Consider the following 19,015-nt stretch of genomic DNA (forward strand, 5'->3'; position numbering starts at 1 on the left):
GCACTGTATTTACAATACGGCCCTCCATGGCACATGGATTTACAGATACGTCAGGAAATCCGACGTATCTGGTGGTGCAAAAATGATGCATTGCAGGAGTGTATCAGAAAACGGACTCAGCTCCAGCAACGTGTCATGACCTATAAGCGAGTCCCATGTGAAAAGACCTGTGTCAATCCTTTTTACCCAGTCAAGTCGTAGAAGTGGCGTAGTGAAATCTCAGAAATTTCACTGCACCACTTCTACAGAACAAGTTACTTACCTTCGGTAACGCTTTTTCTGGTGGATACAGTATCTGCCTGTGGATTCCTCACCTTGTGAATATCCCCTGCGCCAGCATTCCACGGAACTTTTCTTCCCCAGCATTCCACGTCGACGTGGGCGACGTCATAATACATCGGCTCCGTTCGCGACTCCGTATGACGTCACCGGAGCCATAAGAGGCCCACGTCGGCGTGATGACATCAGTTCCGTGCCTTCGAGGCGAACAGGTGAACCAACGACAAACTCAAAGAATACACAGTATACAACACTCCAACACATATACACAGTATATAAAGGAGAAAGATGCCAAATGAACTAGCATTTCCAACAAATGTACAAGTATCACAAACAAGACTTATCCTATGGCATACGAAGGTGGACAACGGGGAGGCGGGTGGGCCAGTGAGGAATCCACAGGCAGATACTGTATCCACCAGAAAAAGCGTTACCGAAGGTAAGTAACTTGTTCTTCTGATGGATACATCTGCCAGTGGATTCCTCACCTTGTGAATAGATTCCCACAGCAGTCTCCACTCCCGGAGGAGGGTGTCCACCTTTCTAAACCAAAAAGTCTTGCAAGACAGAGCACGCGAAGTGGCCCTCCCTCCTCATCTCTGAGTCCAAGCAATAATGCTTTGCGAAGGTATGGAGGGAGGCCCAAGTCGCGGCTTTACAAATATCTGCCACAGGAACACCCCGGGCCAGAGCAGATGTTGAAGACTTAGCTCTAGTAGAGTGAGCACGAATACCCTCAGGAGAAGTCTTACCAGCCAGGGCGTAGCAGATCTTGATGGTAAGGACAATCCACCTTGATAATGTGCGCTTGTGCACCGCTCTACCCTTTGAATGACCAACGTAGCCAACGAAAAGTTGATCATCAAGGCAAAAGTCTTTAGTCCTGTCCAAGTAAAAGCTGACAGCCCTCTTTGGGTCCAGACGATGGAGTCTTTCCTCCTCTTTAGAAGGATGAGGGGGTGGATAGAAAACAGGGAGGGTAATAGACTGCACCAAATGGAAAGGAGTAACAACTTTTGGCAGGAAGGCAGCCCTGGTCCTGAGAACCATCCGTTCAGCATGTAAGGTAAGAAAAGGAGGTTTGGAACTAAGAGCTTGAAGCTCACTCACCCTCCTTGCCGAGGTTATGGCTACAAGAAAAACCACCTTAAAGGACAACAGCCTCAACGGACAGCTATGTAGAGGCTCAAAAGTAGACCCCATCAGAAAGGTCAAAACAAGATTAAGATCCCACTGTGGCATTACAAAAGGAGTGGGAGGAAACATGTTTGTAAGGCCCTTGATGAACCTCAGAACAACCGGAGATTTAAATAGCGACGGTTGATCCGGAAGGCATAGAAAAGCCGACAAGGCCGAAAGATAGCCCTTGACCGTGGCCACAGCACAGCCCTGCTGAGCCAAGGAAAGGGCAAACTGGAGCACCTCAGAAAGATGGGCTTTCAAAGGGTCAATGGATCTCTCTCCACACCATTTAACAAACTTGGACCACCTGTAGGAGTAAATGGACTTGGTGGAGTGTCACCTGGCCGATAAAATAACATCCACCACATCAGATGGGAGAGAGAAAGAATTCAGGTTGCCCCGTCCAATCTCCAGGCATGAAGGTGTAAGCTCTGGAGGTGGGGGTGTAGAACCTGCCCCTCCGACTGCGAGAGGAGGTCTGCCCTCAGAGGGAGACGGAGCGGAGGGCACGAGGAGAGGTGGAGAAGATCTGTATACCACACCCTTCTTGGCCAGTCCGGGGCGACCAATATGACTTGGGCCCGGTCTTGGCGAATCTTCCTCAGAACCCGAGGAATCAAGGGTATGGGAGGAAACGCGTAAAGGAGCTGTGAGTCCAAACTCAACTGAAACGCGTCCCCCAGCGCCCCCTGCATCGGAAACTGTAGACTGCAGAATGACGGGCAGTGCGCGTTCTCGCGGGTGGCGAACAGGTCCACTCGAGGGGTTCCCCACGTCCGAAAGATGTGACGAACCACCTCCGGATGGAGCCTCCACTCGTGATCGGCGGAGAACTGCCGACTGAGACTGTCCGCACGCACGTTCAGTACCCCGGCCAGATGATTTGCCATCAGACAAATCTGATGGGCCTGAGCCCAGGACCATAAACGCAGGGCCTCTCTGCATAGACAAAGAGACCCCACTCCTCCCTGCTTGTTGACATACCACATCGCGGTCGTGTTGTCCGTCAGGACTTCAATCAACTGACCGCGAAGGGAAGGGAGGAAGGCCTTGAGTGCCAAACGAATCACCCGCAATTCCAGAAGGTTGATATGAAGCAACCTTTCCTCTGGAGACCAAAGACCCTTGATCTCCAGATCCCCCAGATGAGCATCCGTTATCACTGTGGCCACCGATGGAGGTAGATGGAAAGGCATTCCTTGGGACAGTTTGCCCTCCACTCTCCACCAAGATAGATCCGCTGCAGCTTCTCTGGAGATCCTGATCGACTCCCCGAGATCCCCGTTGTGCTGATACCACTGCCTGCGGAGGCACCACTGGAGCGCCCTCATGTGCCAGCGTGCATGGTTGACCAACAGAATGCAGGAGGCGAACAGACCGAGCAGGCGAAGAACCTTCAGACCTGGAACAACCGCTCCATTGTGGAATAAAGGGACCATTACCTGAATGTCGAGAATCCTTTGAGGAGGAGGGAATGCTCGACACACAGTAGTGTCCAGTACCGCCCCTATGAACAGGTTGCGTTGAGAGGGCACCAGGTGAGATTTGGGCACATTGATCGAAAAACCCAAGTCGAACAACAGCTGAGTTGTCACCTGCAGATGACGCTGCACCATCTCTGGGAACTCTGCCTTCAGAAGCCAGTCGTCCAGGTAGGGGAAATCCGGAATCCCCAACCTCCTGAGATGAGCAGCCACCACTGCCATCACCTTTGTGAAGACTCGAGGTGCGGTAGTAAGACCAAACGGGAGGACCGCAAACTGATAATGTTGCGACCCAACCGTAAAACGGAGATACTTCCTGTGCGACTTCAGGATTGGGACATGAAAGTACGCGTCCTGCAAGTCGAGCGACACCATCCAGTCTCCTTGCTGCAACGCTTGAAGGACCTGCGCAAGGGTCAGCATCTTGAACTTCTCCTGTTTCAGGTAAAAGTTCAAGATTCTGAGGTCCAGAATCGGACGCAATCTGCCGTCCTTTTTGGGGATCAGAAAATACCGGGAGTAGCATCCGTGACCCCTTTCCTGCTCCGGAACCACCTCTATCGCACCCTTTTGAAGCAAAGCTAGAACCTCCTTCTGCAAAAGAAGCAGATGGTCTTCCGAGCAATAACCTTGGCAAGGAGGGTAAGGGGGAGGAAACTCCCGAAAGGAAAGGGCGTACCCAGTCTCCACGAGGTTCAAAACCCAAAGGTCGGTTGTAACAGATTTCCAACCCCGTAGAAAGTAGGACACCCGACCCCCCACAGGTCTTACATGATCCGGGATGGGGGATCTAGGGCTGCTTCCCTGAAGCCTCATTTGGAGCAGAGGAGGAGGAGGAAGAAGAAGGGTTGCGACCGCAACCTCTCCGACCCCTTTGCTTCCCTCTATAGGAGCGATAGAGGGGATTCTGCTGCTGTTGTTGCTGCTGCTGCTGGGGTTGACGGAAGGAACGAAAAGATGATCTTCCGAATCCCCTAGCCTTTCGGAATGTTGAACCCTTAGCAGGAGCCTGCAGACCCAAGGACTTCGCCGTCAACCTACTGTCCTTAAAACGTTGAAGGGCAGAATCTGCCTTCTCCCCAAACAACTTCTGTCCGTCAAAAGGCAGATCTACCAGCGTGGCCTGGACATCTGCTGAAAAACATGAAGAACGGAGCCAAGCCTGTCTCCTTGCAGCAATGGACGACCCCATAATCCTCGCCACCGAGTCCGCCGTATCCAGCCCAGACTGGATCACCTGCCTGGCAGCTGCCTGAGTGTCCGCAACAACCTCCAAGACGGACGACTTATCCCCCTCAGGTAACTTAGGGGCCAAAGTTTTTATAGAGTCCATCAGGGCATGAACATAACGCCCCAGCAAGCATGTGGCATTTGATGACTTCAACGCCATACTTCCTGAGGAGAAGGTCTTTTTGGCCGCCTGATCAACTTTCTTTAACTCCCTATCAGCAGGACTTTGGGGGAAAGCACCCGAAGCATGTTTAGAACATGAAGCCTGCACCACTAGGCTCTCCGGAGAAGGATGCGTGGATAAAAAATCCGGGTCTCCTGGTGCAACCCTGTACCTCCTTGCCACCTGTCTGCAAACCGCCGGAGCTGATAGAGGCTTCTTCCACACCTCCAACACTGGTTCCAAGAGAGCCTCATTGAAAGGTAACAAAGGCTCTGAAGCCGACGTCGGAGAGTGCAACACCTCTGTAAGCAGGTTGGATTTGTACTCCACAGAGGGCAGCTGCAGATCTAACAACTCCGCGGCCTTCTTGATCACGACATGGTAGGGTGCCAATTCCTGTGGAGGAGAAGACCTTGCAGAAGCATGCTCCCACTCTGGGGTGGTATCCAAACCACTTGCTTCCTCTATTCCTTCAAACTCATCCGAAGAAGAATCGACTTCACCTTCTTCCACCTCTGCCCGATATCTTCCTTCCTCCAATACCCTTTGGGCCTCCCGCCTCGATCGGATCCGGGGAGCCGGCGTCGTCGACGTCGTACGCGGCGTCGGTGGAGCCAAAGGTACCGGCGTCGGAGGCGCCATAGGTGGAGTCGGCGGCGCCGGACGCGGCGCCGATGGAGTCGGCCTCGGCGTCGAAGAAGGCTCCGAAGATTGACGGTCCATCCGAGGTCGAATCGGATCCCCAACCGGTGCCGGAAACTGCCAAGAAGGCGCCATCAGCATAAAGGGCAGAAAAGGAGCCTGAGCGTATTGCTGCGGCACCCCCAGTGTAAACGCCATCGGACCCACAGGACCAGCTGGTGCTCCGGATGGGAAGGATGCCTTCTGAAAAACACCATACATGGCATTCAGAAATCCCGAAGGATCCGTACCTGGAGCCGGGAATTTGGGATAAGGGACCGTCCCTGTATCCCCTTGTGGAGTCACCGGCGTCGGCTCCTCAGAATCATCCACCGGAGCCGCAGAGTCATCAGGCACCGGAACAGCCTCCTCCTGCTCCTGCTCATCCAAATGAACATCAGATTCCACTCGACCCGGAGTCGAAGCCTCGGACGGTGCCGGTGACGGCGTCGGGGAACGAGCTGGAGCCCGCTTCGGCGAGGGAGACTTCGGAGACTTATCAGGAGAAGGCGAAGGGGACAAGGCGTTGCTCCGACGTCGACGGGGCGAAGCCGACCTCGACCTCCTAGACTTCGAGGACCGACGTCGAGAAGAATGCTTCCTCTTCTTGTGGTGCTTCTTCGACTTCGACGACCTCGAAGTCGATGACTCTCGCCTGGATTTCTCCTTTTTTCTCCCCCTCTTCTCCTCACCGATCTTCTTCATGAAGAGTTTGGTCTTCCTCTCCTTCAGCGCTTTAGGATTCATGCTCCTACAGCACCCGCACTCTTCCATGTCATGATCAGAGGAAAGACACCATAAACAGTTCTGATGCGGATCCGTCATGGACATCAGGCCTCCGCATTCCCTGCAGGGCTTAAAGCCCGACTTCCTCGTCGAAGACATACCGATTTTAACAAAGTTACACCACTAGACTACAAAGTAGCTAGAGAGCACTGGGAAAAAACCATTGAGCGTCGACGGCGTGGAAAAAAGGGAACTGACGTCATCACGCCGACGTGGGCCTCTTATGGCTCCGGTGACGTCATACGGAGTCGCGAACGGAGCCGATGTATTATGACGTCGCCCACGTCGACGTGGAATGCTGGGGAAGAAAAGTTCCGTGGAATGCTGGCGCAGGGGATATTCACAAGGTGAGGAATCCACTGGCAGATGTATCCATCAGAAAGGCTTTTTTTATGAGGGAACTCTCACCCTGCATACATTATACCTGACGCAGGTATAATGTAGTGCAGGCCTTTTCAAAGTGACGCATCTGCCGAGATGTGTCACTTTGTAAATAAGGCGCAGTGTGGCGCATTGATTACGCCGACAGAGCATCACTAAAAGTGGCACAACAGCAGCACTAGCCTTTTCATAAATAAGCGCCCCAGTATACAGCCAGACCCACACTGCCTTAGGGTCTTCACAAAGTGGGTCCTGCCATCAAGGATGATCTTCAATTTTGCTATAAACATCACGAAGGCTTGGATCCCTTGCTCCACGAGTTCCCTTTTCACTTCTACCTAGAAGGCCCGCTTAGCCTGGACGGTGGCTGTGTAGTCTGTAAACAGCTACACTTTACTGTTCCCAACCACGTACGGGTCATCTTCTCATGCCTTCTTTAGCAGGGCATGTCTATCTCTGAAAAGGAGAAGCTTCACCACCACCAGGCAGGGCCGCCAGCCAGGAGTCGGCGGCCGAGCAGGCATTCTATGCAACTCGTTCAAAGGCGAAGAACTGTGTCAGCTGATCCGGAATCACCTCTGTCTGAAGCCATTGCTCAAGATAGGCCACCATATTATTGCCTTCAGTGCCCTCCGGCAGGCCCACTATGCAGAGACTGTTACACCAATTGCGCCTCTCTGCATTCTCAGCCCTATATTCCAGGGTGCACACTCTGTCCATCAAAACCACCACCTGGCATGCCAAATCAACCTCTGGTGGACGCACCTCGTTGAGCCCAACCTCCTTTACTCTATCAGCCCATTTGTGCTTCACTTGCAGGAGGCCCAACTCCACCAAAACAGTTCCAATGTCCTGTTGGAGTGTGGCCTTTGTGTTCGCAATGGCGGCCAGAATCCTATAAAATTGCAGCTGCAGGTGGAAAACCGCACCCTCAGAGTCCTGAGCATTCCCCTGCTCGATCAGACTTGTCGGTTTGGCCTTAGATTTCCCCATTTCTATGAAGGTGAGTTTCAGCCAGGAAGTACGGCTGTCAGTCACTTGGGCAGGTGCGCTAACCCAGGAAGACAGTTCTGATGCTGGTCACCACGAGCAGTACCTATGCGGTTAAAACAAGGTTAGGTCCTTTACCACAAACCAGGCGACTCTGCCAAGTCCCCATAAGTGGGCTGTTGTCTGCCTGGTGATGAGGTGGGGGAACACCTTTTCAACACTCCTACAAGGGGGTAGGGGCCCGTTCTGAGTTGTTCCCCAAGGGCACTGATCTTCAGCATAGGGAGGCAATCACAGTCCTTGTCTACAAAGCTCAAGCCAGGCTGCTGCAGTTGACTTCCAGGCCAGGTCACCAAATCTCTGTCGCCCTGCTCAGAATCGCTCCAAGTATCTGATGCTGGAACATGGCCTCCATTGGTCTACCCTCACTCACGAGCAAACGCAGCCTTACAGTGCCACATTATAGATGTCAGGGGACATGTAGCACCACAGGGGGGACAGTAGTGTCCGGCGATCTGATGCCACTTCCAACACACACAACTGGTCCTGCAGATCGGGGACCAGCAGCGTCTCATGCTGGCAGCTGCAAGGCTCAGGCAGCGCCCTCCAGGAATGCAGGTCACACCGCATCTGTGGGCTTCAGGCCAGCAGCAGAACTGGCAGTCCACCACGAGCCGGTGCTGAGCCCAAGGCAGCAGCTCTACCCTTACCTCGCCTCCAGGAGGCCCGAGCAGTCAGGCACACTGGGAAAAGAGGCAAGGCAGTCTCATCATTGTGGCCTAGTTAGGGCCCCAGCCCTGCGCATAGCAATCGTCACCAGGCACTGCCGCCCCCGATCTCCAAGGCCCACCGCAGAGCTGGCAGTTGTTCCTCACCAGTCCCAGCTCATTCAGGCTCAGGGGCCAATACAGCATTGCCGCTCCACATTCTCCCCAGGCGCACCCAGGGGCAGTCTCCATGTGCAGGCCCACCAATGGCTCACGCCCACCAATGGCTCACCGTGGTCCCACCAGTCCACCGCAGTTAGCGCCGCCACACCCAGGGTGGTAAAAAACCCAGCAATACACCCCGATCAGCAGGCCATGCCAGCAAGGATGTCAGCGCATGCTGCAGCTCTGTCCAATGGGGCTGGCCAAGTGCATTTCAGCCACCACGCACCTCCAAGTCCCTTTGCCTCGGACACAGCAGCCTTGGCCCACAAGGAATCACATAGCCACAATCCAGGCTTCCACTGACAGTTCAGGAGGATCTCACAGCACCAAGGTCTACCAGCCTCCATGGAACCAACACTCCTTCATGGGGCAGGCGTAATGGTGGCTGCTGCACAGGCCGGTCAGCTCTACTACGTCTGTACTCATCACTGCTGCCCGGGCCTGACCCAAAACTACCTCACCATGTAATCTAGCTCCAAGCCACCATCTACCCAGCTTTCACGGGGTCGGGTAGGCCCCCAGCATGCTGTTTACTCAGGGGAAGTAAACAGCTTCGAGCGAAGCAGTGAGTTTACATGTACGCCATGCTGGCTGGCTGTCCACACCCCTCCCCATCAAGGAAAATATTGATGTTGCCATTTTCCATGAGCCACTGACCCTTAGTTTGCACCACCTGCAGGATACGGTCCCTGTCGTGGTAACTACATAGACAGGTGACCACTGGTCTGGGGGGGGGTCTGTTCAATATCTGTAGGCACGTTCCACTGATAAGAAAGTGGAATATGTGCCCTCAACACAGTCTGGACCAGCCATTCCTCCAGGTAAAGTTCCATGTTTGGGACCGTAATGTGTTCTGGGAGATCCTAATGTTGTTGCTTCATGATTGGCCCTCTGCCTTCTTAAGATAATGTTCCTCCTTCTGGAGAACATTGATGCGGGAGTCTGTCTTTGCAGCTGAGGGTTTAAGGGACACCATTGTAGATTCCAACTTGTCCAAATGGTCCATCAGCTTTCTATGAACATTACGAAGTAGACCCATGCCGATTTCCAGAGAATCTATCTTGGGCTTTAGGGTTGATTTGGTGTCCAGTATGGCCTTCAGAATTTCTGAGAGTTTTTGCTTCAGCCCAAGCTGGACCCCGTCTGATCCACCAGGCCAAAGTTCAGCCTTCACGGTTGCAGTCTTGCCATGCGTGGGATTTATCATGGAGAGGGCACGTTCAAAGTCAGTACCACCATAGAGAACCACTGATCAACAGAGGCCAATTACTGTATTGGTCATCCTCAACTTTTAATTCTCTCAGCAATGGGCATTTGGGGCAGTGTGGGTCATGCAGGCCGCAGCTACCTCAAGAAAAAATGGGGAGCACCTCTCCGCCACCAGCCTGCCTCACAGGAGTCCTCAATGACACTAATTTCCTTCTCAAGCTGCGCCACCACGTTATTTCCAAGGAAGTACCTCCCCATCACATCCGGGGAGGGTGGTGGCGGGATCCATCCTTTCCGATGCAATACAATGCAGATGGGAAGATGCCGCCTGGACTTGTCATCCTACACCACCCGCTGCTACCAGTAGGAAACGCTTCAGGTCACACCAACCCCCGTGTCACCACTCTGCAAACTGCAGGCCCAGGCTTCCTGCACGTCAGGGCACAGCTCTCCACCTCCCAAAGCTGCTGCAGTTCAGCAGCCACTCCTGTTGGCCTGGAGCAATGAAGACGTTGCGCCACACACCTGGTGGGGTAAACCATGCAGGGCACGCCCATCGGGGACAGTCAACCATCGAAGTCGCAGCTCAGTCGTCCACGCCAGACTGCACCGCATCCTGGTGCACACAGCAGGCGCTTTCGGGTGCCCCCGCTCTATAACACAGCAGCCATGGTGAGGGTAACACACTTGCAGGATGGTGTAGGAGTCCATTCAGGATGTTGTATGTTGTGCTGAAAAGTCGGAGCTCATCCATGAATCATTTATAAGGCACACCAAACCACCCGTAAGGGTCTCAAGGGGCAGAGGTTGCTAGCTGCTGTGAGGTGATCTGTTCATTCGAGCAGCCAGGGCTTGAGTTCTCTCCAGGATTGCTGGAGCGATCAGGCAGTCCTGAGGTGCAGGGGAAGGGAATTCTAAGCTTTGGTGCTAGATGTGAGAAGGAGCGTCCTCCGCTGTTGGCTTGTAATAATGTGACCATCTTGGCCGTCATCTTGGCCATGCCCCACTCCCTGTACAGGAGTTTGTCTATGTGTGAGGGTTCTCTGGTGCCATTAAGAGAAATTCTGGTTAAAATTTGGAGGCTAAGTAGGGTATCTACATTCTTCCATATGCAGCAACAGGCAAGGAAATAGGTAAACTTGATAGGCCTGCTAGACTTCTGCTGCCACCGCTTTCTAAATAATGTATGTATGGTGACTGGTGGATATGCATGCTGGTTGATGCAAAATCAATTTAAACAACACCATTTCTTAATTTTACCCCCAACTGTGTAGTCGGCATCTGCGGGGATTGCATGCAGTACTATATCATTGAATGCAAATCCATGAATGAGCCGTACCTGCAGGGAGAGTGCGTTGCGCTGGGAAGGCTTTCCCACCAGGCCTTGTTCTTTGCGCTTCTTGAATTTTCGAAAATACTCCTGGATCAGGAAGGTTGCGTAGAACTTCCCAACGGTAACTTCATCATCTGCAGAAAGAAAGGTTTGAAACACAGCTAGATCAAATACCCTTTATCGCAACTTTTTTTGACTTAGGACACACGTTTTTGGTTATAATGTTGTTACTATTGGTTTAGAACCATCTTTTACTTCACTCTGAGGAATTTCTACCCTAATAGGTTTTATGTATACCGCGGGTGACAAAGGGCTTAATAATAATAGGCAAAGATAATGCAAGATGATAGATACTAGAAAACACAAAAGTAGTTACCTAAGTCTAAACAACGTCTAAACTGGTTTTCTTAACATGGGCTGCTCTATCGTATTTCAAATACCTATCTCCCAGACTCCTTCAGGTATTGAATCAAATCTCAGATTCCTCTGTAAATCGTCTGAGATCTGACTGACTTGCAGAAACATCTATCTTGACTAAAGAAAACACCCCAGCACACAATTTGTCGTAAACGGAATTATCTAAACGTGCCTTATGTCAGCACAAAATCTGAACACACAGAGTACACAGTTGTTCTTATTTTCCTTTTAATCCTTCAGTCTTCAGATCATCCTTTCACAACAGCCGACACGTGTTTCGTCGCTTAACATGGGAAATCGTCCCGCGACTTTATCAAGGCTTCACAGAAAAAAATATATAAAGAGGCGATGTATCTAAGACACATTCACACATGTAAAAATGCATCTATGATTACAGTTATTTTGTAAAGAAGAGAATTCAGTGACTAAACACGAATGAGCACAAGGTGTGAGATCATGAAAGTATTACTCGTTTGGAAAGGATATAAAATAAATATCCCACATGCCGAAGCATATATGGAGAGAAAAGGTGAGTCACACTTGGCCCTATTATCCTCGTTTTTGGATGACAGAAAGCAAAGACTAAATTGGGCTGGCCTACACTCAGGCAATTTCACCTTGCCGTGTGGCGTCCCACAAGGTTCTGCTCTTTCCCCGACCCTCTTTAATATATACGTCAGGCCATTAGCTAGAGTAGTTAGGAAACATGGCTTTACGCTTGTATCTTACGCTGATGATTCACAACAGGTGATATCAGTAACGGACAAGAAAACAAGTTACTTACCTGTAACTTTGGTTCCCCAGTATTGGTAACTTTCATAGATTCTCATGCTTTTTATCATTCCCCGTCGTCGGAATGGGAGCCTCGGTAAATAAAAAATATATCATAACCATAGAAACAAAAGAGAAAATAGGCTTAGGCCTCATCTCATTTTGTAGTATATCACCCTCTTTGTGTAAAAGAGCCCATACTTTTGCCAGGACCAATCAGCACAGCCTCACCCTTTGGAACCTTCCTGAGAGAGCTCAGAGCCTCAGATTTTCGTAGCCGTTGTGCAAACAGCCACTACCTCAGTAAACCGGCAGAGCTTTCCCAGGGGAGGTGGGTGGGCGCATGAGAATCTATGAAAGTTACCAATACTGGGGAACCAAAGTTACAGGTAAGTAACTTGTTTTCTTACCCCAGTATTGGAACTTTCATAGATTCTCATGCTTTGTATCAGAATAGTTAGCAGTAAATACCAAAGCACATTTTGGTAGACACTTGGCCTTACATAACCATCTCAGTTTCCAGTAACAACCAGTACATGTTAATCAAGAAAAACAATCATTACTGAACCAAATGTGCTTACCAGGATGGAGGGATTGTAGGGAAAGCTCACCTCTCAATGAAAAAGATTCCTGAGGACTGCTTGACCAACAGCCGCGTCATCTCGTCCAACCGACTCCAGGCAGTAGTGCTTCGTGAAGGTGTGTACACTGCTCCACGTCGCTGCCCTGCAAATGTCTTTGATAGCAACTCCAGCAAAAAGAGCCACTGAAGATGCCATCGCTCGTGTAGAATGAGCACGGGCCCTTCTGTCCAAAGGTTTGCCCGCAGCCTGATGACAGAATTGAATTGCACTGGAGATCCAGCGGGAAATGCCACTCTTAGCGAGACAGTACAATCTAGGGGTAACACCCAATATACCCTTGAGGGCTTGGGCAAATATAGTTGCAATAGTAGTGTGCCAACAAGGGATTTTATTTTAGAGAAGTTAAGTTTCTTTGTGTAAAGCAAATTAGTCTTTGGATGAGCTCAAGACTGATACTCAGCCACACGTTATTCAATTGTATTTGATCAAAGATATACAACACACACGGGGTATCTTTTCAAGTGAAAAAATCACTGACTTTTTATATAGAAACAATCGCTTAAAAAGGAGTACAAAGAACAAATAAATGTGGAATGCGACATGAAGGGAGAAAAACAACCAAATATTATCCACAGTTCATGACACAAAAAATATATCCAATCCAATAAATTAAACAGAGATCTATCTCATATTAGGAGAACAATCAACTGTGCATGTGCGATATGGAAATGGATAATGTAGTCGACGTTTCGGTCTGTTAAGGCGTCAATCCGTCAGACCATCTTCAGGACAGTTGGAATTTCAGAGGAAGACTCTTTTGAATCATTGCATTCGTATAGAGGTGTTATCATTTCCTCATCAATTTTGGTTATGCTCGTTCCGGTTTTGGTTGGGTAAGGATATACCTTTGGTATGCCTATGGCAGAATAGTGCAGTTGTAGGAGTCAGTATTCTGAGTATACTGGTCTTGTATTCTTGTAGAAGCGAATTCAAGTACCGTCTGTCAGTGAGAACTCGAGTTCTCACTGACAGACGGTACTTGAATTCGCTTCTACACCAACAAAATCATTCTTCTGATTTAAGAGGCTCAATCAACGAAGGACCCACTGGCCCTCCTTGTTATACAAGACCAGTATACTCAGAATACTGACTCCTACTACTGCACTATTCTGCCATAGGCATACCAAAGGTATATCCTTACCCAACCAAAACCGGAACGAGCATAACCAAAATTGATGAGGAAATGATAACACCTCTATACGAATGCAATGATTCAAAAGAGTCTTCCTCTGAAATTCCAACTGTCCTGAAGATGGTCTGACGGATTGACGCCTTAACAGACCGAAACGTCGACTACATTATCCATTTCCATATCGCACATGCACAGTTGATTGTTCTCCTAATATGAGATAGATCTCTGTTTAATTTATTGGATTGGATATATTTTTTGTGTCATGAACTGTGGATAATATTTGGTTGTTTTTCTCCCTTCATGTCGCATTCCACATTTATTTGTTCTTTGTACTCCTTTTTAAGAGATTGTTTCTATATAAAAAGTCAGTGATTTTTTCACTTGAAAAGATACCCCGTGTGTGTTGTATATCTTTGATCAAATACAATTGAATAACGTGTGGCTGAGTATCAGTCTTGAGCTCATCCAAAGACTAATTTGCTTTACACAAAGAAACTTAACTTCTCTAAAATAAAATCCCTTGTTGGCACACTACTATTGCAACTCTTAGCGAGAGGCAACCCCTTCCGCGGTGCACTGTAGGAAATAAATAACTGTGTAGACTTCCTGAAAGATCGTGTGCGCTCGAGATAGAATTTCAGACATCTCTGGACATCTAAAGAATGCAATGTTCGTTCCGCCTGGGTAGAAGGATGTGGAAAAAAAGAATTCAAAATCAAGGGTTCATTCAGATGAAAATCCGAAGGTACCTTCGGGATGAATTTTGGGTTGGTTCTCAAAATTAGCACATCCTTTTTGAACTGCAGAAAAGGCTCCACTATGGACAGAGCCTGGAGTTCACTAACCCTCCTAGCCGAAGTCAATGCTAAGAGGAGGGCTAGCTTCCAAGATAGGAACTTCAAGACCGCCCTGTGAATCAGCTCAAAAGGAGCTTTCAAGAGCTGAGCCAGTACAAGGTTGAGCTGCCAGATTGTTGGGGGTGCTCGGACCGGAGGATACATCCGAAACAACCCTTTAAGGAACTGTTTTATAATCCTTGCGGACCAAAGAGATGGCCCCGATGTCTTTCGTCTAAAACGGGATATGGCAGCCTTGACCGAAGAGTGTGCCAAACCTGACTTAGCCAGTGACAGGATGTAAGGCAAAACCTGATGTGGCCGTGATTTAGAAGGATGGAGTTTATTCCTCTGGCACCACAGACAAAATCTCTTCCATTTTGCCCTGTATGTCTTATTAGTGCTTGGCGCCCGTGCCTGAGACAAAACATCCATGCACTCCCTGGAGAGATTCAGATGACGGAATTCTCTGTGTTCAGGAGCCACGCTGTCAAGTGTAGTGACTTTGGATCCGGATGGAGCACCTGTCCCTGATCCCGGGACAACAGAGATGGAATCAGCGGCAAACGAATTGGGCGATCCTGGGAGAGCAGCAGGAGTTCCGTGAACCAGAACTGCCGGGCCCATGCTGGAGCAATGAGAATCATCTTGCATGGTTCTGCCCTGACCTTCCTGAGAACTCGAGGAATGAGAGGAATGGGAGGAAAAGCGTAGCAAAATGCGCCGAACCAAGCAATCGAAAGGGCATTCCCCAGCGATCCTCGATGGGGAACTTTGCTTGCGTAAAACCGACATTTGGCGTTCTCCGGGGACGCAAAGAGGTCTATTGTCGGAGTACCCCATCTCTCGAACACTTCCTCCAGCGTGGCCTGGTCCAATTCCCACTCGTGAGTCACTTTCCTCTGACGACTCAGAGCATCCGCCGTGATGTTGAGACACCCTGCTAGGTGCTCGGCCTGTAGAGTGATGTTGTGAGAAATCTCAAAATCCCAGATCGACTGAGCCTCTTTGGACAGAGTTCGTGATCTTGTTCCCCCTTGCTTGTTGATATAGTGCATAGCTGTCGTGTTGTCTGGGAAGGAACGCCAGCAAGGCTAAGCGGATAGCCATCAGCTCCAAGAGGTTGATGTGGTTTAGACCTTGCGCTGGACTCCAGTGACCGCTGATTTGAAGCTCCTGGAGTACCGCTCCCCAGCCTTCTAAGGAGGCATCTGTGGTCACCACCATAGGAGAAGGAGGGGTCCTGAATGTTAACCCTACTGCAATGTTCTCCTTTACCAGCCACCACTCGCAGGCCTTGCGCATCCCTGGTGTTATCCACATCTTGTCGTTGAACGACCCTTCTGCCTGGCGCCATTGTTTGTCTAACTCCTCCTGCAGAGGACGCATATGAAGCCTGCAATGCGGTATTAATGGTATGCAGGATGATATCGATCCGAGTAAGGACTTGTACTGGCGAACCAACACATTTTTCCTCTGCAGCACTTGACGAGCGGAGGTGATCAGCTTGCGTTGACGCTCCTCCGACGGACGAGCGGTGCATTGTGTCGTGTCCAGAATAGCTCCAAGGAATCTTTGGGACCTGGAAGGTATCAGCACCGACTTGGATCTATTGAGCTGAAGACCCAAGTGGGCGAACAAGTGAATGCAAGTTGATACTGCTTGAGACGCTGTCTTGAGCGACGGAGCCTTGACGAGCCAGTCGTCCAAGTATGGGAAAACCTCCAAGGATCGTTTCCTGAGAAACGCCGCGACTGGTGCCAGCATCTTCGTAAATATCCGAGGTGCAGACCGAAGGCCAAACGGAAGCACCTTGAACTGGAAATGGCTCTTGCCTACTGTGAAGCGTAGATATTGCCTGTGAGCTGGGTGGATTGGAACGTGGAAGTACGCATCCTCTAAATCCAGGGACGCCAAAAAATCGCCCGGATTTAGTAGATGGAGAATATCCTGGAGAGTGACCATCCTCCTGAAGGAGAGCTTGATGAGATAGGTGTTGAGCTCTCTTAGGTCTAGTATAGGACGCCACGTATCTTCCGTCTTCCGAACCAGGAAGAACCTGGAATAGAAACCCTTGCCTCTTTGCGAAAGAGGTACCGGTTCTATCGCCCCCTTGATGAATAGTTGGTGGGCTTCGAGATGTAACAGTCGGAGATGTTTTGAGGTACGGGCGTCCGGAGCTCTCGTTGGAGGAAGATCTTGGAATTCCAACGTATGGCCACTCTGAACAATATTCAAAACCCACCGGTCCGATGTTATAAGGACCCAGCTGTCCAGACAATAGGAGATCCTGCCCCCAACCGGTTTTCCTGGTCGGGGAGGAACAGTAGTCGGAGCCAGGAGGCCGCTATTGCCTCTTGGCAATGTCTCGTCCCTGACGATTCTGACATCCTCTCTGGGACTGACGAGAGAAAGACGCCGATTGACCTTGGCGTTAGTTTGAATACTGATTCTTATATGACTGTCCTGACTGTGTGGAATACTGACGTTGGTTTCCTCTATAAGTAGAAAACCCTCGCCCACGTGCTCCTCTAAATGGAACCTTGCGATAATTTAAGGATCCTAAGGACCTTGCCGTGTCCGTGTCCTTCTTTATGCTCTGCAGAGCCTCATCCACATGCTTACCAAAAAGCATTTCTCCGTCAAAAGGAAGGTCCAGGATCTTATTTTGGACCTCCTGACGGAACCAGGTTGCTTTTAACCAGCCCTGACGGTGCAAGACCGCTGACCCTGCCAAAGCCCTGAAAGCGGTAGAGGCTATGTCCATAGCACAGTCGATGATCTCCGAGGAACATCTCTCCCCTTCCATAAGGACTTGTTTTGCCTCCTCTTGATTAGAGTCTGTTAAGAGGTCCACAAACGGTTCCATGTCACACCACATCTGGTGGTCATACCTGCCTAGAATGGCTAATGAATTTGCTGCCCGAACCAACAAACTGGCCATGGTGGAAAATCTCTTCCCCACATTGTCCAACCGCCTGCCATCCTTATCCGGAGGTGTAATCAAAGGCGTCGAAGGATTCTTGGACTTGCTCTGTGCGGCTTGAGATATCACAGAGTCAGGCTTTGGTTGTCCAAGGAGACATGCAGGACTGCCCTCAGGGGCCTTGTCTTTCTTCTCCAGCCGGGAAAGAAACCGGGATGACCGTTGCCGGGTTCTGCATAACCTTGAACCCCTCATTCCATACATGCTCGATGATAGGAATTGATCTGACGGACTTTCTGTACTGCGCTTTAAAATCGTATAGGAAACAGTCCGACTGTTCCACTGTGAGAGGCAGCCCAAATCTTGTGGATGCACGCTCCATAAGATTATGGAACCCCCCAATATCTGCCGGCGGCGACACGTTTGTGTCCCGCCCTGTCTCATCCGGATCTTGCATTCCCGTATCATCTAGATCCACATCCGGATCCCCTGGATCAGTAAGTGGGACCACGTGCCCCTCATCGTCTCCATCTGTATCCACATCCTGCGCGTCGTCATCGGCAGGTTCCGTAAATGAAGGTTGAGGAAATCCTGCAACATCATCTGCAAGTCCGTAACCAGAGCAACTGGTAGAGCTATCAAGTCCTGTCGCAAAGTCTGAGGACGAAATTCTTGCTGAACATATTGTTGTTCCTCTTGCTCAGCTTGCTCATAGTACTCCTCCGTATCAGTGTCTTGCTGCTTGACATGCAGCTCCGAGGGACTGTAGGCGTCACCATACTGCTCATCCACATCCTCATCTTCCGATTCATCCAGCAGCATGGATGGTGGTAAAGGCGTCACTTGTCTAGGAGATGTCATCTCCGGTGTAATCTTCAACTTCTGTATCGTAAATCCAGAAATTTTACTCTTCGACGGTCCCGTCGTCGGAGCCGTCGTCGAAGGGATCACCAGCGTCGACGAAATAGACGACGAACCCGTCCACGGCACGGTAACCTTCGTCGACGGAGTATGAATCGTCGTCGATAATACGGTCGTCGACGATGCCTGAATCATCGTCGATGGCAGGGTCGTCCACAAAGCCTTTTTCTTCGTCGACGGTACACTCGTCGACGGAGCTTTCTTCATCGTCGACGGGACAACTGTCGATGGTCTCGTCGACGAGCTCGTCGTCAGCAGCATTGACGACGACGTCGCCGTCGTTGTCATCGTCGTCATGGTCTTCGTCGTCGAAACCGTTGTCGACAATTCCTTTTGTACTTGGTTCCCAACACGCATATTCAGATTAGTGTTAAACCTAAATCACAAGCACTTGATTCATGGTGTGATAGTCGGAATCACTCATATCCACTAAGAACACGTAGTTGGACACAACATGGGCCCCTGTCATGTATTTTCCCAAAAAATGTTTTTTTTTAAATATACCTTTTCTCTATCTCTTGATGATATATATATATATTGTGCATTTATCCCTTTATACATATATATTTATAGATACATTTAGAACAGAGCACGTTACTTTACTAATTTTAAAAAAAGAACTTGCTGCTTGTATCTAAATCAGAGATTACCCATCACTGAATTGTAGCACCCTTGGGTTCAACAACAAAGGGTGACCCACACACAACGTACAGATTGC

The 19,015-nt window shown here is 49.9% G+C and overlaps 1 protein-coding gene across 1 annotated transcript in view; it reads right to left on the minus strand.

Annotated features, from left to right (window-relative positions):
- Positions 1–19,015, minus strand: part of CACNA1C (calcium voltage-gated channel subunit alpha1 C) — a 2,189,932-nt gene that overhangs the window by 170,251 nt on the left and 2,000,666 nt on the right. The window contains exon 41 of the mRNA XM_085652198.1: positions 10,657–10,784. Coding sequence (XP_085508324.1) covers positions 10,657–10,784 — 128 coding nt within the window. The remainder of the gene's footprint in view (positions 1–10,656; positions 10,785–19,015) is intronic.

This window comes from Triturus cristatus, chromosome 4_1 (genome assembly GCF_964204655.1).
Source record: "Triturus cristatus chromosome 4_1, aTriCri1.1, whole genome shotgun sequence".
In the NCBI taxonomy this organism is placed as follows: Eukaryota; Metazoa; Chordata; class Amphibia; order Caudata; family Salamandridae; genus Triturus; species Triturus cristatus.